This window comes from Camelina sativa, chromosome 15 (assembly GCF_030686135.1).
Source record: "Camelina sativa cultivar CO46 ecotype springtype chromosome 15, ASM3068613v1".
In the NCBI taxonomy this organism is placed as follows: Eukaryota; Viridiplantae; Streptophyta; class Magnoliopsida; order Brassicales; family Brassicaceae; genus Camelina; species Camelina sativa.
Window position 1 is genome coordinate 10,246,689 of NC_141894.1, and position 26,911 is coordinate 10,273,599.

Below are 26,911 nucleotides of genomic sequence, written 5' to 3' on the forward strand. Positions count from 1 at the left end.
TATATATTTTGGAAATAAAATATAAAGAAGAATTAATGGTCGGTGAATATAAATTAGATAGAAATATATCCATAAATAAGGGATTATATAACATGAAAAAAATAAATATAAAAAAGGACTTACACGTTGGTGCATGAATGTAAGAAAATCCATAAATAAAAGGACTAAAGAGTAAAAAATATGAAATTAATAAAAATTACTCCATTTTCAAATGAATTTGAAAAACACAAAGCGCGCCTACTCAGTTTCTTTCTTCACAACTTCCGTCTAAAATAAACTACAACCGATCCAGCCACCACAGCTATTTTATCCTTCCGGCGAAAAGACCAATGTTCCGGCGATTGTTTATAGTTCGTCTTCTCTTTCTACTTCCGTTCGCTTCATCGAGATCCAGTCAACAAGAAGTCGTGAACCTTCTCAAATTGAAATCCGTCTTCGGAGAAACAGATCCCGTCTTCGCCATATGGACGCACAACAACTCGGCATGCGAATTCGCCGGAATCGTTTGTAACTCCGACGGAAACGTCATCGAGATCAACCTCGGGAGTCGGAATTTGATCAACCTCCGCGGCGGTGACGGTTGTATTACCGATCTTCCTTTCGATTCAATCTGTGATATAAAGTTTCTAGAGAAGCTTGTTCTAGGAAACAACTCTTTACGTGGCCGGATTAGTAAGAATCTCAGGAAATGTAAACGTCTGAGATACTTAGACCTCGGCGTCAACGATTTCTCCGGTGAGTTTCCCGCTATTGATTCTTTACGATTACTCGAGTTTTTGAGTTTAAACGCTTCTGGAATCTCTGGAAAGTTCCCATGGAGTTCTTTAAAGAACCTGAAGAGTTTGAGTTTCTTAAGCGTTGGAGATAACAGATTCGATCCGAATCCATTTCCTATAGAGATTCTGAATCTCACCGCCTTGAAATGGGTTTATATGAGTAACAGCAGTATCACTGGTATGATTCCAGAGGGAATCAAGAACCTTGTTCGTCTACAAAACTTGGAGCTCTCTGATAATGAAATCTCTGGTGAAATATCAAAGGGGATGGTTCAGTTGAGAAGTCTTAGGCAGCTTGAGATTTACAACAATTACTTGACTGGTAAGTTACCATTAGGGTTTCGGAATTTGACGAGTTTGAGGAACTTTGACGCCTCTAACAACAAGTTAGAAGGTGACTTGTCAGAGCTCAGGTTCTTAAAGAACCTTGTTTCTCTTGGATTGTTCGAAAACCGATTAACCGGTGAGATTCCGAAAGAGTTTGGAGATTTCAAGAGTTTAGTTGCATTGTCTCTTTATAGGAACCAGCTCACAGGGAAGCTTCCGAAGAGACTCGGATCTTGGACCGGTTTTAAACACATCGACGTGTCTGAGAATTTCTTGGAAGGTCAGATTCCTCCTGATATGTGCAAGAAAGGGGTAATGACGCATCTTCTGATGTTGCAGAACAGATTCACAGGACAGTTTCCAGAGAGTTATGCTAAATGTAAGACTCTGATTCGTATTCGTGTAAGCAACAACTCTCTCTCTGGTGTGATTCCTTCAGGGATTTGGGGTCTTCCTAATCTCCAGTTTCTTGACCTTGCTTCAAACCGTTTTGAAGGAAACCTCACTGATGATATTGGTAATGCCAAGTCTCTTGGCTCTTTAGATCTGAGCAACAATCTGTTTTCAGGTTCTTTACCGGTTCAGATCTCAGGAGCTAACTCGTTAGTCTCGGTTAATCTTCGTATGAATGAGTTCTCCGGGCTACTCCTTGACTCTTTTGGTAAGCTTAAGGAGCTTTCAAGTCTCCATCTTAACCAGAATAATCTATCTGGTGCTATACCAGAGTCATTAGGCTTGTGCACATCTTTGGTTGATCTAAACATTGCTGGAAACACACTCTCTGAGGAGATACCTGAAAGTTTAGGATCCTTACGGTTACTGAATTCTCTGAATCTGTCAGGAAACAAACTATCAGGAATGATTCCTGTTGTGTTATCGTCTCTGAAGCTAAGCTTACTTGACTTATCCAACAACCAATTGACCGGTTCTGTTCCTGAATCACTCGAAATTGGAAGCTTTGAAGGGAATTTAGGGTTATGCAGCTCAAAGGTCGCATATCTTCATCCATGTCCGCGTGGAAAACCTCAGGGCCAAGGGAAGAGTAAACATTTGTCTACATTCGACATATGTTTCATCGTTGTAACGGTAATTGCTCTGTTTCTCTTATTCTGTTACGTGATCTTCAAGATAAGACGAGTTAGGTCGAATCAAACGGCTCAGAAGAAAAACAACTGGCAAGTGAGCTCTTTCCGGTTACTAAACCTTAACGAAATGGAAATAATCGATGGGATCAAGTCAGAGAATCTCATAGGCAGAGGCGGTCACGGGAGTGTTTACAAAGTAACACTAACAAACGGCGAAACACTAGCCGTTAAACATATCTGGAGACAGGAGAGTCCCCACGAAAGCTTTAGAAGCTCTACGGAAATGTTAAGTGATAGCAACAACAACAACAGAAACAGTAACCGAGAATTTGAGGCAGAAGTTGCGTTGCTAAGCAATATGAAACATATAAACGTCGTGAAGTTGTTCTGCAGCATAACGTGTGAGGATAGTAAGCTGCTTGTATATGAGTATATGCCTAATGGAAGCTTGTGGGAGCACCTGCATGAGCGTTGTAGTGAGCAAGAGATTGGGTGGCGTGTGAGACAAGCGTTAGCTTTAGGAGCTGCTAAAGGGCTGGAGTATTTGCACCATGGGTTAGATCGGCCAGTGATTCATAGAGATGTGAAGTCCAGCAATATCTTGCTTGATGAGGAATGGAGACCTAGGATTGCTGATTTTGGGTTGGCTAAATTCATCCAGCCTGATTTAGTTCAACAAGATTTCTCAGCTCCTCTTGTCAAAGGAACTCTTGGTTACATTGCCCCTGGTATGTAATTTCTTCAAGATTTGCTTGCTTTGTTTTGTTTTGAATAATCATATGTCCTTAAACGATTGTTCATATCTATGTGAGGGATATTGAACGCATGACTAACCAAGTTTACAACATTTTCCAAATTTCTCCTACCATTAGGGCAACTTATCTTCAGGTTTCTTGCTTCTCAAGTTTAATATTCATTGTGCATTTCAATCTATATATAGTTATCTAACCTGTAAGTTTTGTTCACAGAATATGCATATACTAGGAACGTGAACGAGAAGAGTGACGTGTACAGCTTCGGGGTGGTGTTACTGGAGTTGGTGACCGGGAAGAAGCCAGTGGAGATAGAGTTCGGTGAGAACAGTGATATCGTCATGTGGGTTCGGAGAAAGAGCAAGAAGATGAACAGAGAAATGATGATGGAACTAATGGATCCAAGTATAGAAGTTGAATACAAGGAAGATGCTCTTAAAGTTTTGACGATTGCTTTAATATGCACGGACAAGTCTCCCCACGCTAGACCGTTTATGAAATCAGTGGTTAGTATGCTAGAGAAAATAGAGTCTTCCTCCAACAACAATGGGGAAGCAAATAACGATGAGATTACTGAAGTTGTATAGCTCATCTTAGTCTTGGTTATTAATCGAGCTCAAGCCCATGCAAATATCAAATTTTTTTACATTGTTTTAACATTATACAAAATCCACATCTAAGGTTACCTAAAAGGCTAAAACATATAACAACCACATACACCAAATAGTAGTTTTGAAGGATTAGTGAAAGCTGAAAAGTCATGAAAGTTTTAATCATAATATTTTGTAAAGACAATCATGATTTATAATACGTTTCATATATTATAATTAGATAAAGCCAAAACGCTTCTTTAATTAATAGTTAAAAAGATGAAGCAAACCATATGTTATTTGGAAAATACATTGCACGACACAGTACATGACATGAGAAACACAAAGATCAGAGACATCGATCAGATGTTTCTTATAAAACTTGTATGCATATATATATGTTTGGTATCAAGTAACAGTTTCAACTTTTTCAACCCTGGCGGTCAATCTCCACAGTCCATCCCTTCGTATCCTCGACCCGACCCGTCTGGATATCACTTAACGTATCATATAGCTTCGCAGCCAGTGTTTCTTTCCCTGTTTTGAATCCGGTCCTGTATTGAGTTTGTTTATATATACACTCAATTATTCCAGTCAAACCTAACTTAGGTAAAAAGAAACATTGGATTAAACGAAAGAAAATCTTACTTTTTGTCTTTGAAGGTTACGGACGCAATACTAGTCACAATTGAAGCAGTCCCGGTACAGAAAGTTTCGTCCGATTCAAGAAACTCCTCTAGAGGAATCACTCGTTCCTCGACCTGTAAGTTTTATATATTATTATTAATTTTTTTTTTTTTTTTTTTTAGCAAATTACGATGTCAAGTACTTGAATCAAAATATGTATATCTTCATGATATTGAATTAGTCCAACCTGGTAGCCGAAATCACGACATAACTCCATTACACAGATTCGTGTGATTCCGGGCAAAATAGTTCCTGTAAGTGCTGGAGTCGATACAACATTTCCCTATATACAATATAAAAAATTATATATCACAACGATCTTAATATAATTCTATAACACTTTTAAATATCACAAAGATTTCCATATGTATCTGTATATATGATATATCGAAGTTTTTACCTTGAGCATGAAAACGTTAGCTGCGAAAAGTTCTTCCACGTTTTTACCAGTTGCAGCATCCAGAAACAATATATCAGAGAAGCCTTGTTTTTTGGCCTCTACCATTGGCATCCAAACCTATATATAACAAGAAAAAATTACCATATAAATTAATCATTTTGAGAAATCTAAAACAAATATTGATAAATATTTTACTTTTTAACTTACAGGAGAATAGTTTGTGATGCTCTTCACACCACCAGTTCCACTAAGAAAAGCTCGACGAAACTTATCTTCCACTTTCAGATTCAAGCCAGTGTTATCCTATACCAAAAAGGAACCAGAAAAAAAAATGGTCAAACATTATTTTATAATTTCATATGCGAACAAATTATTATTATTAATTAGTTTTTTTTTTAACGACAATAACACTTTACTCACCTTATGATAACGTCCAACAGGACAGGCAAATGCCGAGAAGGTGGTCTCAGGAACTGGAAATGAACCAAGAATCGGACCACTCCCAAACAAGATAGGCCTAATATACAATGTTCCTTTCCCTGGAGGAGGAATCTACACATATATATAAATAGAAACCCCCATTACATCTTTCATTTTAATTAGTAATTTTGTTAGCTTAAAGGATTGATAAAAAATATATATAAAAGATGTATACCCATTTCTTGTTGGCAAGAGCAACTTGTTTGATGGCGGAAACGAACTGATCGACGGAAGGATAAGGCATATAGAATCTCTTGGCTCCGGCTTGGATACGGTGAGCGTTTTGGTCTGGTCGGAATAGCAGAATCCGTCCATCTTCTGTCCTGTAAGCCTTCAGCCCTTCATATAAACCCTAATCATACCCAAAACCACCAAAAAAGATAATATAACTAATGGTTATATATATGTTTTTACTGTGGATCTCTAGCTATTAGTATAAGAACATACCTGGCCATACTGAAGAACGGCAGCGCATGGGTTGAGTTGCAAATCAGCAAAAGGAACAATCTTGCCCTCTTGGAAATCCTCTCCATAATTGCACTTGGCTACGTACATGTTGTCCGTACGAACAAATCCGAATGCTAAATCTTCCCACTTCACATTAGCATACTTTTCATCCGGAACACTGTGAAGTTCGTCAAACAATAAATATTTCATACAATCAGATTTCTTATTTTTCTCTTTTTTTTTTAATTCTTCAATGATATTGTATAAAGATATTATACCTTGTTGGAAGAGGTTGATGAGTAGAAGAAGGAGCCATGGATAAGCTTGTTTGAGTCGAGTTGTTTTGTTGTAAGAAACTTGATCAGTTGTCTATGACTATAAAAGCTTTGGACTACTTCTCTTTATATATATTGTTAGTTATATACACGTTTACAACAATTTCTTTCTAATAAAAATAATAATAATAATCTTTGAATAATAATATAAACGTAAAACGAATATATTAGAATCTCTGTAAACCATTTCTTTAAAAATAAATTAACAAAAGTAATATTTCGAACCAGGCGTCATAACCCGGAAGGTGCGAAACAAAAGTAAAAACAAAAGATTAGGTTTGACATTACGATTATACATGTTAGTATGTTATTGTGCATATTTTATGAATCAAAAATTTACTCAGTGATAATCAATTTCTATATGTCAAATGTTTTCATTTTTTCTTTTCGGTTAAGGTCAAATGTTTTCAATTTGGTCGTGTTTTTATTTATTCAAGATTCATCATCGTAGTTTGATTTATGTTGTAAAATCGGCCGGTAATTTGATTCTTCTTTCTTATTATAAATAATAAATCGGAACTCTAGTTAGATGATCACAAGATAATCATCACGTGGAGTAGTGGAGAACTTTAGGTCATGTGGAAAACGTTACGATCCTTCCTTTACTGTTTTTTTTTTTTTTTTAAATATCTTTTGGAGGAAATGGGATGGCTGAAAGAGAGAGCGTGTGTTTAAAATGCGAATGTGCTCCTAGTTAGGTGGAGAGGTTAGGAGGGTAGGTCAAAATCAAATGTGTGTGTGTGTAAACTGTGTATTAGCTAGTGATAGATAAAAAAAAAAAAAAAATTAAACACAAAGACTACAAGCTGTAAATGATCTAATAAAGAAAGACTCGTAAAGAAACATAAAACAAGAATACTTTTGACTCAAGTTGCATTTTTTACTCAAAATGTTTGGAGCAAATTTACTATTTATATTGATACTCGTAACTTAGATTTGCAAATATTGATTGGAGCAAAAAGCACCCCGCTAAATTACTTGAAACCACAACGGTTCTATCTTTATTTTTGGAAGACATCCAAAGTTGAAACACACGTTCCCCTCATGAATATCATCACTCTTCGATTGTGTCTTTCTTAACCTAAGATTAAGCATATTATACAAGTGATCCATGTCTTCAGAGTCACTGCTGCAACGTTGGCGCCTTTCCATTTTGAGCAAACTCGTGAGAGTTTAGCTTCTCATTCATCACTCTGAATTTCTCTTTTATCCTCTTTATCTGTACCAATACATGCAAACAATATTAAGTTAACGTAAACTAGTAAGTTTTCCTGCATACTTGCTCCAATGACAAATAGCCAAATAGAAAAAGATACAGTGATCACAAAAGTCAGGGTTTAAAGTTTGGTTTACCCTTCTCAGCTCGATCTCCGTGCTCCGTTTCTTTTGATCAAGTGATTGCCGGAGATTCGTGATATCGAAAATACTATCGAGGTCGTCTTCAAATGCGTTTTCCAATTCCTCCCGTAGAAGAGCAGGTAACTTATCAACGATGGGCATTAGAAGGAAACAGTTGAACTGCAGAACATAACAAGACACAAATACAAAACTTATAGAAGATAAGTCATTTTGGAAGCAAGAATCCGTGTACAATTGAATAAGGAGCAAATTTTAACCTTTAACTCAGCAGAGGCTAGAAAGTACTCTCGTATGCCCTGGAATATTTGTTGGACCAATGCGTAGACAATTCTCTCAGAGGAAGGAGCAAGCTTGCGGTTCCAAAGAGTGCTATCTAGAAGATCAGCCAACCGCATTTCTGTCGTCTGAATACTGGAACCTGAATCGATGTTTGAGGCCAAATGGCTTAGCTTTACATCTGATCTTGACTTTGTGTCTGCTGTGCCACCTTGTGCATCTTGGGGAAGACTAAATCCTATGGGATTACCTGATGCAGGAAGTTGGTCTGTTCCACCAAATGAGTCCAAGAATTGACGTAGACCAGCTCGGTTCTGTATAACATTGAAAATAATATTGAATTAGAAACGGACACCAAATCCCAACGAGTTTTTATGCATCCCTATTGAGACCCGTTTTACTTATACTGTTAATTTGATATGCACATAATTCAGTTCAATTGAAACAGAGCTATAAGCTGTAGCAGTGACCTTGTTGTGAAGAGACCATGTAACATAGCGAGTCGTACTTGCTAAGTCCTCCATACATCTGCAATCAATTTAAAACCGAATGAAGATTACTCACTGAAGCTCACAGGTTGAAGGCAATGGAGACAGGTAAGTGCAGGAGTTGGAAATCGCTTTACTTGTCACGACATGATTTTTCTGTGGACTCCACAAAACTGTTGAAAGCTGAAGCAACCCGCTTGAGAAACACCTCATGCCCACTTAAGTATTCACCTTCTTTCTATTAAAAATTAAAACATACATCAAGAAATTTGCTGGTATGTAAAATGGAGTTGGAGACCGTAAAGCCAAAAAAAACAGTGCCTACCTGAAGAAGATATACAGAAATTGGAAGCAATCTCTTGAGAATGTGTAGGAGCCTTGCCCCTAACTAAACCAACAAAAAAAAAACCGAACATGAGAACTGAAACTTTCCGTATGGAAATGATAGACATATGAATAACAAAAATTCAGATGGAAGTAAAGTTCCTGTAAGCAGGACATGTTTACTAAATAAATCTTAAGCATAAATAAAGTGGTAGCAAATCTCAAAACTGAATGCCAGTATAACTAAACTAATTAGTAAGGCTGCATTTCATCCTCCACGAAAGAAGAAGAAGACAGTAAACATATATATCTTTATCACCTGATGAAGGAAAGGTTCAAACGTCTCACGAGCTTTTGCAACTGCTATAACGCAAGCTGTTCTACAACAGTAAGCAAGAGAAAAAGAGAATAAGAGGTACATAGAAAACATGAAAAACATTGCAGGCTTGCAGCTCAGATTAGATACTGAAAACGGGTCTGAGATACAAAAAAAGAAAAAAAAGTCAGAACTGTTTTGCATCTCAGCGATGCTATAACACCTGGAATAGTTCGTTCCATCGTGAATATCCTCAACTCCACATGCATTCACAATTTCCTCCCGTGTTATTGGGGGACATTTGATAGCACCTACTAGAAAACGGAACTCAGCCATGGCACGGTGATACTGTGCACCCCCGTAAAGACGCATCCCTGCATTCTGTAAGTGAAAAAGAACGGTCATATTCTCACATAATTTTTAAAGATTCAATGAAGATCTCTTTACTTTGTTTCCAATATATTCTTTGGCACATATGTTTCATGCGGTCAAATTTATCTCCCATCAACCCATCATATAATTACAATCCACGTACAAGGACAAGACAACTGGATTTTGAAGACTACAACCAGCCTTCTCTATAAAGTAAGCATTTTCTGCTTCAAAGGAAACACTTACTGGTATTAGCTTATGTGGGAACTGGAGACCATCAGTACCAACAAATGCTCCTCCTTGTGTCCTTTCATCTTGTAATGTTTCACCTGAAAAGTATCATGTAAAGTATTAACTATCAAAGAAGCCAACATAAGAGAATGCTGATATAAAATGTGCTTTCGCTATAATCAAAGTATCATTGATTATCATACATCATTCCGTGTGTAATCATCGCACTCTGGTGACACAGTCTAACTGAACAATATGCATTTAATTAAACTGATACTGCAAAAATCCAATATAACTACAACCACTAACAAGAAAGATTATTGCCAAAGACAGTGACTGGTAGAGAACAGAGCATTAACATTACCAAATTTATCTGGAGGGGCCACTACTGTTCCTTTCAGTAACAGCGATAACTGCTCACGAGAAATAAAAACAAAATAGGTGAGAAAACACAACACTAATCAACACTAACAAAGGTAATTCGTACGTCAATAAAAAAAAATGACACAAGGAGTTTAAAGTTTAAGGGCATCCAACACGAAAAACTTATTCTAACTTAGTGGCAAGTCCTAGATGCCATCTACTGTTTGCATAATTATTGATGTGTCAAAAACCAATTCACAAAGAGAAATTTACCAAATAATTTATGCTGTAATAACACAAACACTATTATTCCAAGAGTCCAGGCACAGATTGAAATATATGAAGGCATAGATAGAAATCTTAAAAATCAAAATGCTATCTACAGATACCTTGGTTAAGAAGAGATCATGGAAAGTCCTGCCTCTCTCTTTGAGTTTTGCTTCATCTAAAGAGCTGCATTGAAAGGAAAGCATTCAACCACCAATTAGCTATACTTTCTTAAGTCAGTAGCGAACAATTAAACAGCCTAAATCACGAAGACATTTTCAGAAAAAAAACTAATTGCAACCTAAGTTCCTTGCTAACTGTATCCAGCTTTCTGACTGTGCTGCGGTACTCCTTTCCTAAAAGAGGAATGATCAATGGAACACTCTCTTTGTACCTGGAAAGAGAATGGCATCAAGACAAATCGTAATTGTAAAGTAGAGAGGACACAGAAGCTGGAAAACCACAGAGAACAAAAGCAGTTTCACCTTTTCCAGAGTAGTTCTTCTAGAAACAACCTCAGTTTGCTGATACCAATCCTATTCTTTTCCTGCTTTGTAAGCAAACGGCCCAACTTCTTCTCTAAAGATGAAATGTCTTCCATTTCCCTAAGTGACACAGACTGCAATAAAAAACAACATACAGTTTATAATCCATGAAAAAAATTAGGAATCAGACAGCAGAAAATAGACCTGTTTGAACTCGTCATTAGACGAATACACTGAATCCTGTCCATATCCCACTCTTCCGGAAGGCACAGACGTGAAAAAAGGGGAATCGCCCAATAAGGAGCTGTCAAGTGCGCTTGCAGGAGGTGAGAGGAAGACTTCCACATCGGATGAACATGAGAATTGAGGGATTTTGGTGTCAAGCTTTGTGGAAACAACAATTGTCCTAGAAAGCTCAGGATCAACCTACATGAACAAGAACAAAAATATATAAGAAAAAATAAAGTAAAGCTTAGACGCATTGGAGTTTACGTTAAAAAGTCTCATACTTGCATCACTATCCTTCGAGTAGTTGCAATACTCCAGTCACTACTATCTTCAAGGCACAAAATAATGAACTCTTTGTGTTGCATCTTTGCTCGAACCAGAGCTTCCACAGCCCTTGCTTGAACCTAAGAAAAAAGAATAAGTAAACCAACCACTCCCAAATCATGAAAAACCAAACACAGCCACGGAATTTGATAGAAAAAAAAAAACAACCTGAAGAGCTCGGTTTTTAATTCCTGGTGCAGGAGCTATAAGTCCAGGTGTATCAATGATGGTAAGGTTGGGACAATACTTATACTGCACTTTCACAATAATCTCCTTAGCAGAGAATGGACATGGCTCTTGCTCCAGCCTCCTGTTCTCAGCTTCAATATAAGCCTAATTCCAAAAATCATATAACAACATTACTCAAAATCTTCCAGAACTCGGCAGAAACAAAGCAATTGAAAGTAAACAAAACACCTGAATTTGAGAGAGGGACTTGGGGATAGTAACGGAAGGATCATCATCAGATCCAAGATGACAAAGCGGGAACTGACACTGAGGATCGTACTTCATATGAAGAGTAATCGGACGGCGAGTCTTGGTTCCGCCGCCGACGTGGTTAAATTGAAACCCCATGAGAGCTTCAACAAGCGCACTCTTACCGTCTGTCTGCTGTCCAACCACAAGAACCGCCGGTGCTTCGAACGGCGTCTCCAATTCTTGCGCCAAAGCGTGTAACTCGTTGTAAGCTTCGTATAGACTCCATCGCTCCTCAATTGCGGCGTCTTCCTCCTCCTCCTTCGCCATCTCCTCAACCGTCACCGATTTTGGCGCTTTCACATCCGACATCGTCGTCGTCTTATTATGAAGAGTGTGAGAGTTCGTTCTTACCGTCGTCTTCTTCCTCGCCGTGGAAGATACCGCTTTTTCAATTTTAAATTTTTTTCCCCTTTTTTTTTTTTTGTGTTTTCGTTTAATTTAATTATCATACGCGCATTTATGGAGCGTTAAGTAAACGTAATAATAGTTCTCCGCTAAAAAGTAAAAACAAAAGAGCGCGTGAGGACACTAAAATGTTTTTTTTTGTTTTTGGTTTTGGTCGGCAATATTTGTTTCTTTTTGTTGACCAATAGTATATACAGAAATATTATCACCAAGGATTTTGCCAAATGTGTTTTTTTTTTTTTTTTTTTTTTTTTTTTTTTTTTGTGATTACCATCAAACTATGTAGTACAAGAATTGTGAGATTGACTCCGATTGAGAAACTACTAATGTTTAAACAAATGAGGATTGTAAATTGGCTTTTTCCCCATTTATAATTTGATCTAATAGTAACATTTATTGTAAGGACATGAAGCAAAATTAATGAGGTTTTTTTAATTGTTGGTAAAAAGAGAGATTGAATCTAACAAAACTGGTTTTTAGAAGCCAAAAGGAGACTTAGCCCGGGTTCCTCCTTCACCATACTGCTCGTTCCATTTTCTCAATTCGTTCATTGTTGTTGCATCATACGCCACAGATGGACTTACCTGCAGTTGCATTCAATAAATGAGGCAATTTCGATATTGCAAACGACAGAACAAAAAACATAAACATAAGTAGAGATGATGTTTTCTTTTAGATATTGATACAATACCTTAGCCTTTGATTGGATGAAGTCGTCCAAACTCAGAGGCCGTAGATCAGGAGCTGCATTTGCTACCGAACCCTGAGGATTTGGCATTGCAAAAGCATTAAGTGATTGTGATTGAAACAAAAATTCTTTTCCACAACAACAATCAATGCATGTTGTTACCTTGTTTTCTTCTTGTAACAATTCTTGAACAGGTCTGTATGCCGCAGCTATGCATAGATTCTAAAATGTAAATAAGAAACGGAATTAGAAATAATCTTAAACTTTTAGAGGTGTCAATCTTACTCAAACTTGTAAATTAAACTGCAAATGACCAAACCTTGAGATCGCTTCCTGAGTATCCTTCGGTTTCCTTTGCAAGTTTATCAAACTCGAAACCAGTTTCAAGATTTTCTGGAGTAAGAAATATCTTCAAAATCTTCAATCTGTTTTCCGCATCTGGTAAATCTACATATATCCTATAAACAGAAAGCCCCAAAGGAAAAAAAAACAAACGTCAAAATGAGAAGACGGATATTCCAACCGAAGGCGAAATTGAAAAACTAAAGTGAGGGTTCTACCGTCTTGGTAGCCGACGAATGACAGCATCATCAAGATCAAAAGGTCGGTTGGTGGCACCGAGAATGAGTATTCTTTGGCTATCTTTTGACCTGAGTCCATCCCAAGCTGCCATAAACTCGTTTCTCATTCTTCGGGTTGCCTCGTGCTCAAAAGCACCACCACGCGCACCCAACAAACTGTCAACCTACCCGACAATAATAAAAGGAATCACAGTCAGTCCTCGAGAAATACATTTTACCTCATCAATAAAGCTAAACAATTTCTCACCTCATCAACAAATATAATTACAGGCGCTAGTTTGCTTGCAAAGGAGAATAAAGCCTTCGTGAGCTTCTCTGCATCTCCAAACCACTGTGCCAAGCAATGGACGAAGTTGACTTAGTCAGAACCAATGAAAGGCGATGGAAAGAGATTATAGACCACATTTAGTCTATGGTAAAGTTATTTTATAAGTCATTTGATAATCATTGTAACAGTGCCATACAGCATACTAAGCTTCCATGTACCTTTGAGGTAAGTGTTGAGCCAGTTATGCTAATAAAGTTTGCCCCTGCTTCTGTTGCAAGCGCCTTGGCGAGTAGCGTTTTACCCGTACCAGGAGGACCAAAAAGCAATATACCTTTACACGGCTGAATATGAAAGACTCACGCCATCAGGAAAACCAAGCCGAGGAAATTAAAGTCCATAGCCAAGAAAATAATAACAGAATGTAATACCCGCAAGAGATTTCCACGCGTGAAAAGCTCTGGTCTTCTCATGGGAAGAATGACCAACTCATTTAATGTCTTCTTTACATGTTCAAGAGCACCAATGTCGTCAAACTTGACCCCGATTTCTCCAGGAGCAACCACAGCTGACACAAAATTGGTTTCATACTCATCCTTTGCAATATTCTGCTAAAACAAAAAATCTCTGTTAACATCATTATTATTCAACAGTAATCACTAATCAACATCCATTTGTCAGACTACCAGAGGGGGAAGAAACTAAACCTTCAAGTTATGTGAGGGCTTTCGAGAAATATCTTCTTGTGCTTGTAACCTTTTAACTGAAATCTCAATGCTTCAAAAGAGGAAGACAATAAAGTTAGATAAAATAAAATAAAGGATAAATTAGACCCCAAAGATCAATCAACAACCATCCCATTACCTTTCACGGGGCAAAATCAGGCGGCCTTCTTTAACCGCTGGGTCAGGACAAGTAGATAAATAATGATTTCTGGCCCAGCCAATAACTTTCTCCGCTCCTGTAGAAACAGTATAAATAAATTTATGAGCTCTCTTGGTCACAACATAAGTAATTGCGTTTCCATCACAGAAAGCAAGAATTCAAGTCATACGATTGCATCAAAATAAGAGACAGTGGCAAATATTAATGTCTATCACATGGGACTGCATCCTGTTTCATTTAATGTGATCATAATATAAACTATAGGGATTCAAAAAATGTCAATCAGATCCAGGGGAATGTACAAGATCTAAATATATGCGTGCAAGTAACTGATGTCTCCTAATAACCAGATTCTGGCCATAACAACAGCAATTACATACATAACAGATAGTAAAGGAAGCTTGATATCCTGAACAAGCAACTCTATTCAGACACAACACTGCTAAGACATAACGAGTAAACACATACATAATAAACCAGGTATTCATAGGAGTTACACACTTTGCTTTGTCAATATCACGCCATCGGTGTTCACTTGGTACAAGTCTGTGCATAATAACTCGTTTTCCTCAAGCACCTAGGGAGAAAGTTCTCAAAGTGTTACAATGATTATGAGAACATTCGGAAATTAACTCCATTTCTCCAAACGAGATTCAATCTAGAACTATGTACCTTAAGTAGCTCATTCAAATTGCTCCGTGATATCACAATTCTTCTATCTTCTCCAAGTTGTTTGTTGAATACTACAAGGTTATCTTCTTCCTGCACCAAAATTAGAAAAGAAAAAAGCAAGAACAACATTATTAAACAAGACACATGGAACAAGCAGATAGCGGTATGTGGGATTTGCATCCCAGAATATTAATTGCAAATGAATCATTGAAAGAAGTTTGCATATAGTGTCAAATAGCTTTCCTACTTTCTCCTCATTTTCGTACATTGGAGGAATTAACAGAGATATCTTCAATAGACATTATCTGATTCTGAACCAGTCTATGCAATCTCAAGTAAGTAAGAAAAAAGTCAAAAACACACCGATGCAATTTTCATTGATTTTTAAAAATCAAGTAAGAAAGTTCTCAGAAGTCTTTAAGGCAATACCTTCGGAGGGAGTAGGGTCATAACATTAGTGAAGAGTTTGTATATATCATTATCCTCTGATGTTTTCCTTCCCGTGAGTCCCTCAGTGAGACGCTTCAACGGAAGAGGCTGCAAAACACAATATAATAAATATTTTGGTGTAGGGTTTGGGATTTATAAAATGCAGAGCAACAAATTGATATGTAGTAAATAATGTCAAGAAGATGATGCAAAGCATGCAAGTCCACATTTAGAGTCTTGCACATACGAAGCTAATTTAATCAGAACTCCACAAGTATCATAATGCGATTGATACAAAATCAGGATTCAATGCAAGTTCAAGATGTTGAATACATTGATAGTGTTAGTAATTGATGTGCATACGAGACCAATTATTCAAGAAATTACCACAATAGATACATACTAAGACTGTCAATTAAAGTTAATTTTATATTTAGCAACATACCAGTTTCGCAAGACGGCCAAAGTTTGGAAGTATCATCGTCTGTCCACAAACAAAAAAGGTCAAAAGAAGAAAAAAAGCAAACAATTTGTTTACTGATCAATAACAAAAGAAGAGCCAATAAAAAATAACAAAAGAAGAGCCAATGAAAAATGACACGTGAGAAAGGCTTACAAATTTCTCCCTCTCTTTTGAGCCTGTTTCAATCTTGTTCCGTCCGCAGATCATAACAACAGGACCTGACAGTTTATCAAACATTTCCTGAACTTTGTCTACAAACTCATTTCGTTTTGACTTAGGTACAGCTCTGGACATCCACTGGGACAAGTCGGGAAAATAGACGATAAGTGGTTGCGTGGATTGCAAAACCTACAAACACAGGAAAACAAAATGAAATAAATCAACGCCACTTCAAGTTATATGTGTCTTGGCGAAAGTGTCTGCTAACAGCATTCAAAGTCAAGCTGCTTTAGGTTTCCGAAAAACCCAGCATATGTTGAACAATCCATATATTTAAGTTTCAAATTAAACTAAATATAATGCACTTACTACTGCTGGATTTATCTGGTCTGAACTATCATATAAGCCCTATGTACTATATTAGCTGAAAAGCAATTTCTTTTTGTAGCTTCCACACATGACATACCTCACTTAAAGCCTCCATGGCGATATAGCCATCTTCTGCCTGCATATCCAAATCATGCTTTAGGTCTCCAACTGCACAGACAATATATAAGTTAACTACAACTACGTAAAATGTCAATTGTCTACATACAGATTCTCCAAATATACAACAATCACACATCAACCATATAGGATGCCATGAAGAAAATATACCATCTATCCAGTGCATATGTAGCTTATGGGAGTGCTCTGTTGGTTTCTTCTCGCTTTCCTCTGACGAAGTATAGTCAAATATGACTGCAACACGGTTTCCACTCACCTCATAGACCTCTCCACGCTGTCCGCTAGATAATGGCCTGTAGGTATATAAATTTAGGTTGAAACAAAGCATAGGGCATCTACTATCCTTCATCCATAACATTTAGCATGCCATGGAAGTTTCTTACTTACAGAGCACTGTGAGTTAAGAATGTGTGCCAAAAAGATCAAATGTTCAGATATTACATTTGCAGGCATGTCAAATTGCTGAAGAAACCATGGATGGTATACTATTATGAGATACAGTATCATCAACCTAATGATGATATTAATCATTTAGTTAAGCAAAGGTATCGTGAGTTGCAGAGCTCACAAATAAATGAACACGTCATACAGAAAACTGTCATGGATGGCAGCAGTTTCATACACATCCAATCCTACACCAGAACTACTCAAACTAAATGCACTTAAATCATTACCAAAGGCATATCCAAACAATCACATTTAAGGTCCATGTGGCAGTTGATGAGAAAAATACTACTAACATGAATAGGCAGAACAAGCAGAGATCAAGTCAAATAATATGAGACAGTCCTAAATATTATAGCGTACTATTCTTCAGCAATTTGTGATGAACATTTAAATCTTAAGTACAATGTTAGAGAATAATTATCACACAAATGAATCAGTAAACTACCTGTGCTTTGCATCACCCTTCTTAGAAGACCCAACATATTTTACTCGATCTCCTGCAAAAATGTAATCACCAGTAGAAATGAGGAAAAAGGACAGCACAAAGAGAACTTAGCAGTCTGACAAATAGATGATGCAAGAGTGAATGACTACGAGAGAAAGACAACACCAAGAACAGTATGACTAGATAGGATAAAAGTTACTAAATTAAACTGATACATTCAAGTCTACCTAGCACTGATAATGATGAAGATGCCTTCTAGAGCCTTGATTTTCATGATTACCTTTCTTTGCTGGTCGTCTGGCTTTATCAGAATGCTCAACAGCTGCCGCTTCACATGCTTCACCAGAACTTTGTAATTCCTCAGCTACTAACTGCCAAAATTTAGAGCAGATGAGAATATATTCAGCGATTTCTGATACTCAATTTAACGCAATCAGGAAAAGAACAATCAGTAAAGAGTTTTGGAACAATTTTCTTGAATCTCACATGATGCAATCATACCTTTTCAAACTCCTCAAGTTTTGGAACAATTTTCTTGATCGCTTCCTCAGAAACCTCGAGGCAAGCTTCATCATTTTCACTCCCATCTGTTTTCGCTTCAGAATCCTCCTCATTATGACCACCAGATTCGTCTTCAGCTTCAGACTCTGTCGTACTCTCATCTGCTTCCGCGTCTGCATTCTCACCATCAGATTCAGAATCTTCATTGTAGTCATCAGCAAAATCCTGATCCAGAATCAACAAAGATTATAAAAACACACGGAAAACAGAAAAAAAAAAATGGTGGAATGTAATTTGCAAATTACTCATAAGAATCTCACATATGGCGCAAGAACACTGCTGTCAAGTATCAATAGGGGAGCTTGTACATCTCGAGCAAGTGCTCTTACCAACCTCTCCCGGTAAAGCTCAGTACCTGAATAAACATCAAAATATTTCTTGGTCATCTAACATTTCCTAGATAATTATACTTTGATAACAGAAGCGCAACATCAAATACTGGTCTACTTTTTTACTATAGTCAAAAGCAAACCTGGGACACTCTGGAGCAATATTCTTCCACTTGAAGAATCTAAACGAGCACCATATATGGAAGTGGCATTCTTCTGCCTTATATGTGAGGTAACACACTCCACCAAAATATTTTTCGTGTGGTCGCTGTGAAAGGAGCATAAGCAGAATCCATAAGTGGAAATGCAGAAAAAAAAAACACAATAACAGAGAAAAAAAGACATGTTGTAGATTATTATTATTACTGGATATAGTAAGGGAAAGTCGCCCACGAAAGCTGTAATTTTTCCCAAGGTTGAACTCTCCGTAAGAATTCATTTTTGAATCTTTCTCGTCTATTAAGCAAAGGTGACTCCTTCTTTTTGCATTCACTTGCAAGCTTCTCATTATTGAGCCATTCTATTTGGTCTTGTTCACCAAGTTGAGCATGAGAATCTAAATGCCCAACACCGGTATTACTTTTCTCCTTCCCGGTTTTGCCATCATCTACGCCATTCCCTTTGTTCAAAGAGATATGTTTATCCTCACTAGCATTCCTTCCATCACCTTCAGAACTAAAACTACGCAACTGGCTATTCTTCAAATTACTTAAACAATTTCCCGAGGCGATAGTACCAACGCGGGGATAAAATGAACCGAGGAGAGACTTTCTTGTCAAATTTGCACTTCTGGTTAAATGATCTGTGAATCCATGAGATCTGGAGACAGTATAGTTCCGAATGGCTGGCCTAACTAAGTATTTGGCTTGCTGCAATAACAAACCCCATCTCTGGTTCCTCTTTAATGCCCTTGTATACATCACAAAGTCCCTTCTCTCAAATTCCAATATTACTACAAACAAAGAAACAAAACATATGTCATTGATTTTGCAGGGTCCATTTCTTGCACCACCTAACCTATCTATAAGCATTGAAACATGTAAGTACACCACTTTAGAAAACCAAACCCGAAATAAAGATCAATGCAACAAACATGCTCGGGTAAAAACACACAGATTCTATAAAAAAAGATTCTTTCGACTTGAGGAATAACACACACTTCAAGAACAGAACAGACATTAGAATTAAAGAAATGATTTTACCGCATAATGGCACAATCCTATGTAACAAAAAAACGCAATGAAATATTGGCATCAACATATAAACGATGGTTATTCAGGTGATATCGTCAATAGATAATACAAAACACGAACCTTGTTCTAACAGAGATGGACAAAACCAGTTCTATTCATTCCCCAAGTGATACAAATTCAATCAGGCTTGAAGCAAAGAAGAGACGTAATTAAGGAACGAGATAGGGTGAAGATAGAGAATCCCGACAGAGGAGAGAGAGAGAGAGAGAAGACCGATCTGAGTAGGTTCTTCTCAAGAAGCTATGGGTTTCGCGAGCTCAGCTCCGTCGATACAGTTATGTCGTTTTGACGCAGAATTGCTAATCATATGGATATGGGCCGAAATTTTACAGGCCCATTAAACAATTAGAGTCGGTATTAGACAAAAAAGCCCTAGAAATTGTCGGATTTTACAATCGTACCCCTCAGTTAAAGCCTCGCTTATCTCGAACATCTACTTGAAGGGAGAGAGAGAGAAGAAGCCTTTGGGGAAAAAAAAAAATCAATCGAAACGAAAACCCTAGGAGAGAGAAACATACAAAATCTACACGGAGGCTTATGGCGACAGCGAATCCTGGCCGTGGAGGTGGTGGTAGAAGAGGCGGTGGACCGATGGATGACGATAAGTTGGTCTTCGAGACGACGGAAGGGATCGAGCCCATCACGAGCTTCAATGATATGGGCATTAAGGAAGATGTGCTTCGCGGTGTTTACGAATACGGTTTCGAGAAGCCTTCCGCGATCCAGCAGAGGGCTGTTATGCCGATTCTTCAAGGGCGTGATGTTATTGCTCAAGCTCAGTCTGGTACTGGGAAGACATCTATGATTGCTCTCTCCGTTTGCCAAGTCGTTGACACTTCCTCTAGAGAGTATGTTTCTCTGTTCCATTTTGCTGGCGAAACCCTAATTTCAAAAATTGAAATTTACTTGCTTTACTCGGATTTGCATTTTTAGGGTTTGTTTCTTATCAATTTTGTCCAATTGGTTGGTGGTTTGTGTGACTTGTAGATTTCGATTATCTGACTTATAGAAACTTAGCTGTTAATTAGTAAAATGTGTACAATAGTGTGTTTTTTAGGAGAAGTTGTCATATGTGTTCTGGTTTATCTATTAGAGTGATTGAGTAATACTTTATTTAGGATGGAAGATATTTTATAAAGGTTTTAATCATCGATTTGGTATCTTTGATGACTGCAGGGTTCAGGCCTTGATATTATCACCAACAAGAGAGCTGGCTACACAAACGGAGAGGACGATACAAGCTATCGGATTACATGCTAACATTCAGGCACATGCATGCATCGGTGGGAAGAGCGTTGGAGAAGACATCAGGAAGCTAGAGCATGGTGTCCATGTTGTGTCTGGGACACCTGGTCGTGTCTGTGATATGATTAAGAGGAGAAGTCTACGAACCAGAGCTATTAAACTTCTGATTCTTGATGAATCTGATGAAATGCTGAGCAGAGGGTTTAAGGACCAAATCTATGATGTTTACAGATATCTTCCACCCGATCTTCAGGTGCAATTTCACTGCTCAAATTTATTTGTTGGTTAACTCGTGTTTTTTTAGCTGTTATGTCATTGGATTGATAGGATTTTCATGTGTTAAAATTCTTTTAGCCACTGCTATGTTGCTAGTATGTTCCATGTGCAGATTTGGTAGCTATTAACTGTTTTATGACGAGCCAAATTCCATTCTATGATAATTCATTCTAATACGTTTGTTCATAGGTTTGCTTGGTTTCTGCAACTCTTCCTCACGAGATTTTGGAGATGACATCCAAGTTTATGACAGAGCCAGTGAAGATACTTGTGAAGCGTGATGAGTTGACTCTTGAAGTATGTTTCTGGTTATGTATGCTCTTTGATAGTTATATAGTCTACACTAGGGTCAAACTCATACAATTCACTGGCTAACTTTTGTAAAATCTTTTCAGGGAATCAAACAATTTTTTGTTGCTGTTGAGAAGGAGGAGTGGAAGTTTGATACACTTTGTGATCTTTATGACACACTTACTATCACTCAAGCTGTTATCTTCTGCAATACAAAACGAAAGGTAATTCTGGTTCTCATCTTAAGCTATGCAATTGTACCTATTTAAAACGTTTTAGCTGATCTAGTATTTTAATTTTGTTAAAATTAAGCTTCTAGCGCTGTAATCTTAACTTTATTTGCAACCTCATAAATGCTCAAAATTTTATACACTTCTGTGAATATGTAGGTGTTTATTCCTAAAAGAATTTAACAATACAACTCCCCTGCGCAAGTGTACTTGCAATCTGTACCCACCTGCAAATATCTAGTACATTATTTGGCCTCCTAATATATTGTGTGATGCTGTAGACCAATCCTGATGCTTATTCCTAAAAGAAACTAACAATACAACTCCACTGCTCAAGAGTACTTGCAATCTGTACTCATCTGCAGATATCTAGTAGATTACTTGGCCTCCTAGTATATCCTGTGATGCTGTATACCAATCCTGATGCTTTTTGGACTTCTTTGACTAGGGTTTACTTCTTGGATTATGGTTTCATTTCAATATTATTAACTCTATCTCTGCATTTGTTATAGGTGGAGTGGCTAGGTGAGAAAATGAGAAGTAACAACTTCACAGTCTCATCAATGCACGGGGACATGCCTCAGAAGGAGAGAGACGAGATCATGAATCAGTTTCGGTCAGGTGACAGTCGTGTTTTGATCACAACAGATGTATGGGCACGTGGGATTGATGTGCAGCAAGTAAGTCATTACTTATCCGCTACATCTTTTGTGTAGATAACAATGCAGGAAGAAAAAAATTTCAATTTCTGTTACTAAAGGTCTCAGATTATGTGACATATTCTTATGATAGAGTTGAATTGACATGAGAATCTTTCTTTTATCAGGTTTCTCTTGTCATCAATTATGATCTCCCGAACAACCGTGAGCTCTACATCCATCGCATTGGTCGGTCTGGTCGTTTTGGGCGTAAGGTATGTAATTTATTCTAATATCTGCGTTGTTTGTTTACTGTTGACATAGCGCACACACCTCTGAACTATATTTCCTTTCCCGGAGATACTAAATGGATATCTTTTTAAACAACTTCATGGTTATCATTGTAGGGTGTTGCAATCAACTTTGTTAAGAGCGACGATATCAAGATCCTCCGAGACATTGAGCAGTACTACAGTACCCAGATTGATGAGATGCCAATGAATGTAGCTGATCTCATCTAGAAGACCATGTCCGAGATTTTTGTGCTTTCAGCGGGAAGTTGTCTGGGATGAGAAAGTACTGTTCAGAGCTTCTGTCAAATTATTGCGCTATTTTATGGTGTGATTCACTCAATACCTACTACCCCCTTTGATGTTTTTTCTTTTGAGTTTTTTTGTTGGCTCTTTTGAACACTTGAAAAACTCACATGTGGTAAATGTTTAATGGCTTGAGAAGCGATTTAAGGTTAGGGTTTGCACAATGGTTTTTCTTTCCTCGTAATCGATTGTGACGTTTTGATTGCGAGTCAAAATCTCTCAACTATCATTTACTTGTTAAGACTTTTTTGGTCGACAGTTGAAAAATGGTTCATGTTTCTTAATTTTTTCTTTTAAAAACTTTGGATTATTTTGCAAAACGAAAGCAAGTTTTTCAAGTAAATCATCATAAACGCAAAACTAGTAAAACCAATTATCATCCTTGGAAGAGTTTTTACCATCCGCCTGATTATAATCGTCTTCATCATCATCATCAAAGTCTTGATTATGATCGTAATCTCCATGATCAGATTCTTCTTCACCTTGTGATTCCTCCTCTTCTTCATCATCATCATCATCTTCTTCTTTCTCTTCCTCGCCCTGAGCCTTAAGATCTTCTTCTTTCACTTCCTCTCCCTGAGCCTTAAGATACCGAGCTTCAAGCTCTTCTAAAACATCCAATTTCTGCAGATCTTGCCTCCACTTAGCTCTCTTGACAAGCCGTTTTCTTGGAGTGTCTCCGAGAAGTTCTTTAGGAAAGTTATCAGGTCTAAGAATAAGGTAATCATAGAAAGAAGAAGACTTGCTCTTTTTGGGCTTCAACGTGTCTGAATAATACCTCTCAATGTCTAAACTCTCAACCTCTGTCTTAGGAACACCATCGCCTAGGTGATAGGTCGAGTTCCTCCAAAACTTATTGAAATTAAGGTAGCTCAAAACTAACTCCGAGTCTATAGAGATAGATTTCGGATCAGGTAACGTGATTTCAGGGTAAATCACAAAAGGATCACCGACAACTACAGAGCCAAAGGGAGGACGAGGCTTATTTCTCCGCGACATCTACGAGGTGCCCAAAATTCACCGATCGGAGAGAATCCCACCTGAGATCAGAAAACCACGCGCTCCTCTGGTCCAAGTCTCGTTCTCGTCTCGTCCGTGCTTGGTTGGTTTAGGTTATATAATAAAAGGAACATCAGAGAAAAAAATAGAAAGTATATAAAAAAATCAGAATTCCAATAACCATCAGCTGGTTTGATGGTTTAAGGTTAAACGGTTCATACCGAACCAATTTCTCCAATTGAACCGGGAAGTAGATGGGCACAAACTTTTTTAATAAAACGACGGTCGTTTTTGTTTGTCAGCGCGATACGGAACTCTTCTCTCTCTAGTTCATCTATCCCACTGTTGTCGCTGGTCAATCGTCGGAGATTAATTCGGGTGATCGGCGATGGAGAACACGGACGCCTTCTTGGGTCTTCATGATTTTCTCGAACGGATGCGCAAACCTTCCGCTGGAGATTTCGTCAAATCCATTAAAAGGTCCCCCTTTCTTCGATGCAGATCCACCTTAGCTTTATTAGATAGATATCCATAATTTTTTTTTTTGCGTTTTTAGGTTAATTTTCACTTGTTAGCTAGATGATGATGATGATGATTCGTTATAAAAATTTAGGTGATTTGCTAGAAACTTGAAGAAGCATATGTTTCTTGTGATTTCAATTTCTGAAGCTTAGATCTTATTCCATTGCAGTACCATAGTTTATCATTTTTGTTATCTCTTCTTCATTTGAGGGCAATTGGATCTTGTTAGTAGGCTCTAGTGGTTGAGGATGTTTTGTAATTTACATTACTTCTTTCTTCTTTCAACTTCATTAAACATGTCGTCAGTTTATGTTGCAGTTTCATTGTTTCATTCTCCAACAATGCACCAGATCCAGAGAAGGATTGTGCTATGGTTCAGGAGTTCTTTTCCAAGATGGAGGCTGCTTTCAGGGCTCATCCACTTTGGTCTGGTTGTTCTGAGGAGGAATTAGACAGTGCCGGAGATGTGAGTATTCAATCAGTAGTATTTTTCTCTTTCGCTCTGTGACTTGTTTTGCATCTTTGTGCCTTAACACATTGCTCCTTTTTGTTTACACAGGGCTTAGAGAAGTATGTCATGACAAAGCTGTTTACGAGGGTTTTTGCTTCAAACACTGAAGATGTTATCGCTGATGAGAAACTCTTTCAGAAGATGTCACTCGTTCAACAATTCATTTCTCCTGAAAGTTTGGATATACAACCAACTTTTCAAAATGAATCATCATGGCTGGTAAGCCAATCTTTTTATCAAAAGCTATCTTGCAGTAATGTTCCCCCTTTCTGATAATGTTCTTACTTGTAATCTATCCTCTCCTTTCGGCAGCTAGCTCAAAAGGAGCTCCAGAAGATAAACATGTACAAAGCTCCTCGTGATAAGCTTGTGTGTATCCTTAATTGTTGCAAAGTTATAAATAACTTACTGCTGAATGCTTCAATTGCTTCAAATGGGAATGCACCTGGAGCGGACGAATTTCTTCCTGTATTGATATATGTTACAATAAAGGTATGGAGAAAATATTTGAAAGATTAAACAATTTATGCATACTGGTTTCTGATAGCGCATGTTTATGTTTGGATTGTGAAGCTTTCTACTTGTGCTCATTCTATACTTTCTTTTCTCAGGCTAACCCTCCACAGCTTCACTCAAACTTGTTGTATATACAAAGATATAGGCGTGAATCTAAACTTGTTGGTGAAGCTGCGTATTTCTTCACAAACATACTCTCTGCAGAGTCCTTTATCTCCAATATTGATGCAAAATCCCTTTCAATGGATGAAGCTGAGTTTGAAAAGAACATGGAATCTGCACGGGTACGAATTTCTGGTATGGGAAGCCAGTCTTTTCAAACTGGCCACGGCTCTGCGCCACCCCCTCGTGATGAGTCCACTCTTCAGAAAACTCAAATGCAGAATCCCAAGAGGGAAAACAATCTCTCCCAATCAAAATCGTCTGATAGTCTTTCTGGGGCCAACGAAATACTGAATCCAAACAGTGAGATACCAATTAAGAAAGCTGAATCCATTTCAGATTTGGAAAATAAAGGTGCGGCGCTTCTGAAGGATACCGAGGCAAGCAAAATCTTTCAAGAATATCCTTACATATTTGCCAGTGCTGGTGATCTGAGAATAGGAGATGTTGAAGGCTTGTTAGATAATTATAAACAGCTTGTTTTAAAATATGTGTGTCTTGCCAAAGGATTGGGTGATGCAACATCTTTAGCTCCATCCAGTTCACCATTGCAAGCGTTGTCCGGTTTTGATATGTCTAAGGAACCTGAGGATCATACAACATCGACTTCAAATGTTCAAATGAAAAGGGAAACTGACAGCAGTGTTGATGATTTGATTAGAGCTCTACAGGGTGCAGGGGGAGATGTTGATAAGCTGTCAGATGTAAAACAAGAAGAATACGACGCATTGTTGGTACAAGGAAAGGATGAAGAACGTGATCCCAAGGTGCAAGGAGAATCAAATGCCCAAGAAATTGATTTGATGAAGCAAATTCCTGAGAGAAAAGGTGACAATTCTAGTTCCCAACTTGCAGAAGACGAAGATGTTGGTTCCAAACATTCAGTTGCAGAAACTTCCGAGTGAGCAGAATGACACGTCATGGTGATGAGAGTCTCTTGTATTGGATCAGTTAGGAAGAATTCATTTAGAGGGAAGCAGAGGTTAGATCATAGTTAAAATACTACCCATTCGTTTCTTGCAGCTCTGAGTTTTGAGGACAACTAGAGAGCTGTATGAGATGAAGGCTATATGTATCTGCATTCTCCTGGAAAACAAGAACTGTCGAATGGTAACTTTACTCTCACCAGTTGTGTTTTGTTTTTGAAGCCCACTCTTTGTTTATTTGTTATTTGATTTTGGAGGGGCTCCTCAACATTTGTCAATCCATATGTAACTCTTACATTTGCTACTGCGTATATACCATAAGGATATAATCAGAATAGCATTTGCCAAGTGTTGGATACGAAGTAGAGTAGCAAATGATTAAGTGAATTTGCGGAGTGATATTATTGGTTTTGAGAAGGCTGATAACAATGGTACAATGCGACTCTGTCAAACTTCAAAGTCAGAGACATGGCGAAGGAGTTTTTCTAGTTGGAAGGATGGGTAATGATCGTGAATGG

The 26,911-nt window shown here is 37.8% G+C and overlaps 7 protein-coding genes across 10 annotated transcripts; 3 read left to right on the top strand and 4 right to left on the bottom strand.

Annotated features, from left to right (window-relative positions):
• Nucleotides 1–329: 329 nt before the first annotated feature.
• Nucleotides 330–3,527, top strand: LOC104748340 (receptor-like protein kinase HAIKU2). Its single transcript, XM_010470000.2, has 2 exons — nucleotides 330–2,916; nucleotides 3,157–3,527. Exons 1-2 carry the CDS (start codon nucleotides 330–332, stop codon nucleotides 3,525–3,527), a joined length of 2,958 nt encoding a protein of 985 aa, XP_010468302.2.
• A 247-nt stretch (nucleotides 3,528–3,774) lies between these two features.
• On the bottom strand, nucleotides 3,775–6,048 carry LOC104746367 (methionine aminotransferase BCAT4). Its single transcript, XM_010467828.2, has 9 exons — nucleotides 5,823–6,048; nucleotides 5,545–5,722; nucleotides 5,273–5,449; nucleotides 5,038–5,169; nucleotides 4,825–4,920; nucleotides 4,618–4,734; nucleotides 4,405–4,500; nucleotides 4,179–4,291; nucleotides 3,775–4,084 (listed from the first exon to the last, which is right to left on the bottom strand). Exons 1-9 carry the CDS (start codon nucleotides 5,858–5,860, stop codon nucleotides 3,961–3,963), a joined length of 1,071 nt encoding a protein of 356 aa, XP_010466130.2. The 5' UTR covers nucleotides 5,861–6,048; the 3' UTR covers nucleotides 3,775–3,960.
• Nucleotides 6,049–6,771: 723 nt separating this feature from the next.
• On the bottom strand, nucleotides 6,772–12,137 carry LOC104746368 (dynamin-like protein ARC5). Of its 3 annotated transcripts, none has more exons than XR_015582330.1 (18): nucleotides 11,330–12,107; nucleotides 11,081–11,245; nucleotides 10,870–10,992; nucleotides 10,565–10,786; nucleotides 10,361–10,494; nucleotides 10,177–10,269; nucleotides 9,998–10,061; nucleotides 9,610–9,658; nucleotides 9,261–9,343; nucleotides 8,866–9,023; nucleotides 8,646–8,701; nucleotides 8,328–8,390; nucleotides 8,140–8,240; nucleotides 7,985–8,042; nucleotides 7,765–7,828; nucleotides 7,496–7,656; nucleotides 7,233–7,397; nucleotides 6,772–7,098 (listed from the first exon to the last, which is right to left on the bottom strand). XR_015582330.1 is itself a non-coding variant. In XM_087488623.1 (18 exons), the coding sequence occupies exons 1-18, from the start codon at nucleotides 11,699–11,701 to the stop codon at nucleotides 7,003–7,005; spliced, it is 2,232 nt and encodes a 743-aa protein (XP_087344749.1). In that variant the 5' UTR covers nucleotides 11,702–12,137; the 3' UTR covers nucleotides 6,772–7,002. The 3 variants fall into 3 exon arrangements, 2 of the variants coding, with proteins under 2 accessions (XP_087344749.1, XP_087344748.1); XM_087488623.1 differs by having other exon boundaries at nucleotides 8,646–8,706; nucleotides 11,330–12,137; XM_087488622.1 differs by having other exon boundaries at nucleotides 7,496–7,828; nucleotides 8,646–8,706.
• A 3-nt stretch (nucleotides 12,138–12,140) lies between these two features.
• On the bottom strand, nucleotides 12,141–19,779 carry LOC104746369 (uncharacterized). Of its 2 annotated transcripts, none has more exons than XR_015582329.1 (24): nucleotides 19,542–19,758; nucleotides 18,595–19,180; nucleotides 18,372–18,496; nucleotides 18,160–18,254; nucleotides 17,840–18,064; nucleotides 17,619–17,709; nucleotides 17,339–17,390; nucleotides 16,597–16,739; nucleotides 16,406–16,476; nucleotides 15,934–16,128; nucleotides 15,763–15,801; nucleotides 15,318–15,425; nucleotides 14,889–14,978; nucleotides 14,685–14,793; nucleotides 14,196–14,292; nucleotides 14,039–14,108; nucleotides 13,763–13,939; nucleotides 13,553–13,675; nucleotides 13,314–13,397; nucleotides 13,046–13,230; nucleotides 12,805–12,943; nucleotides 12,648–12,707; nucleotides 12,489–12,560; nucleotides 12,141–12,381 (listed from the first exon to the last, which is right to left on the bottom strand). XR_015582329.1 is itself a non-coding variant. In XM_010467829.3 (24 exons), the coding sequence occupies exons 2-24, from the start codon at nucleotides 19,146–19,148 to the stop codon at nucleotides 12,274–12,276; spliced, it is 2,979 nt and encodes a 992-aa protein (XP_010466131.2). In that variant the 5' UTR covers nucleotides 19,149–19,180; nucleotides 19,542–19,779; the 3' UTR covers nucleotides 12,141–12,273. The 2 variants fall into 2 exon arrangements, 1 of the variants encoding a protein (XP_010466131.2); XM_010467829.3 differs by having other exon boundaries at nucleotides 14,718–14,793; nucleotides 19,542–19,779.
• Nucleotides 19,780–19,887: 108 nt separating this feature from the next.
• Nucleotides 19,888–22,921, top strand: LOC104746372 (eukaryotic initiation factor 4A-III homolog). Its single transcript, XM_019236868.2, has 7 exons — nucleotides 19,888–20,329; nucleotides 20,658–20,979; nucleotides 21,192–21,299; nucleotides 21,398–21,517; nucleotides 22,036–22,203; nucleotides 22,350–22,436; nucleotides 22,569–22,921. Exons 1-7 carry the CDS (start codon nucleotides 20,019–20,021, stop codon nucleotides 22,680–22,682), a joined length of 1,230 nt encoding a protein of 409 aa, XP_019092413.1. The 5' UTR covers nucleotides 19,888–20,018; the 3' UTR covers nucleotides 22,683–22,921.
• Nucleotides 22,922–23,016: 95 nt separating this feature from the next.
• Nucleotides 23,017–23,756, bottom strand: LOC104746370 (uncharacterized). Its single transcript, XM_010467830.3, has one exon. The coding sequence runs from the start codon at nucleotides 23,754–23,756 to the stop codon at nucleotides 23,118–23,120; it is 639 nt and encodes a 212-aa protein (XP_010466132.2). The 3' UTR covers nucleotides 23,017–23,117.
• LOC104746373 (vacuolar protein sorting-associated protein 9A) lies at nucleotides 23,085–26,741 on the top strand. The gene is made up of 5 exons (XM_010467833.3): nucleotides 23,085–24,236; nucleotides 24,597–24,744; nucleotides 24,838–25,008; nucleotides 25,102–25,281; nucleotides 25,401–26,741. The coding sequence occupies exons 1-5, from the start codon at nucleotides 24,145–24,147 to the stop codon at nucleotides 26,370–26,372; spliced, it is 1,563 nt and encodes a 520-aa protein (XP_010466135.1). The 5' UTR covers nucleotides 23,085–24,144; the 3' UTR covers nucleotides 26,373–26,741.
• The last annotated feature ends 170 nt before the right edge of the window (nucleotides 26,742–26,911 follow it).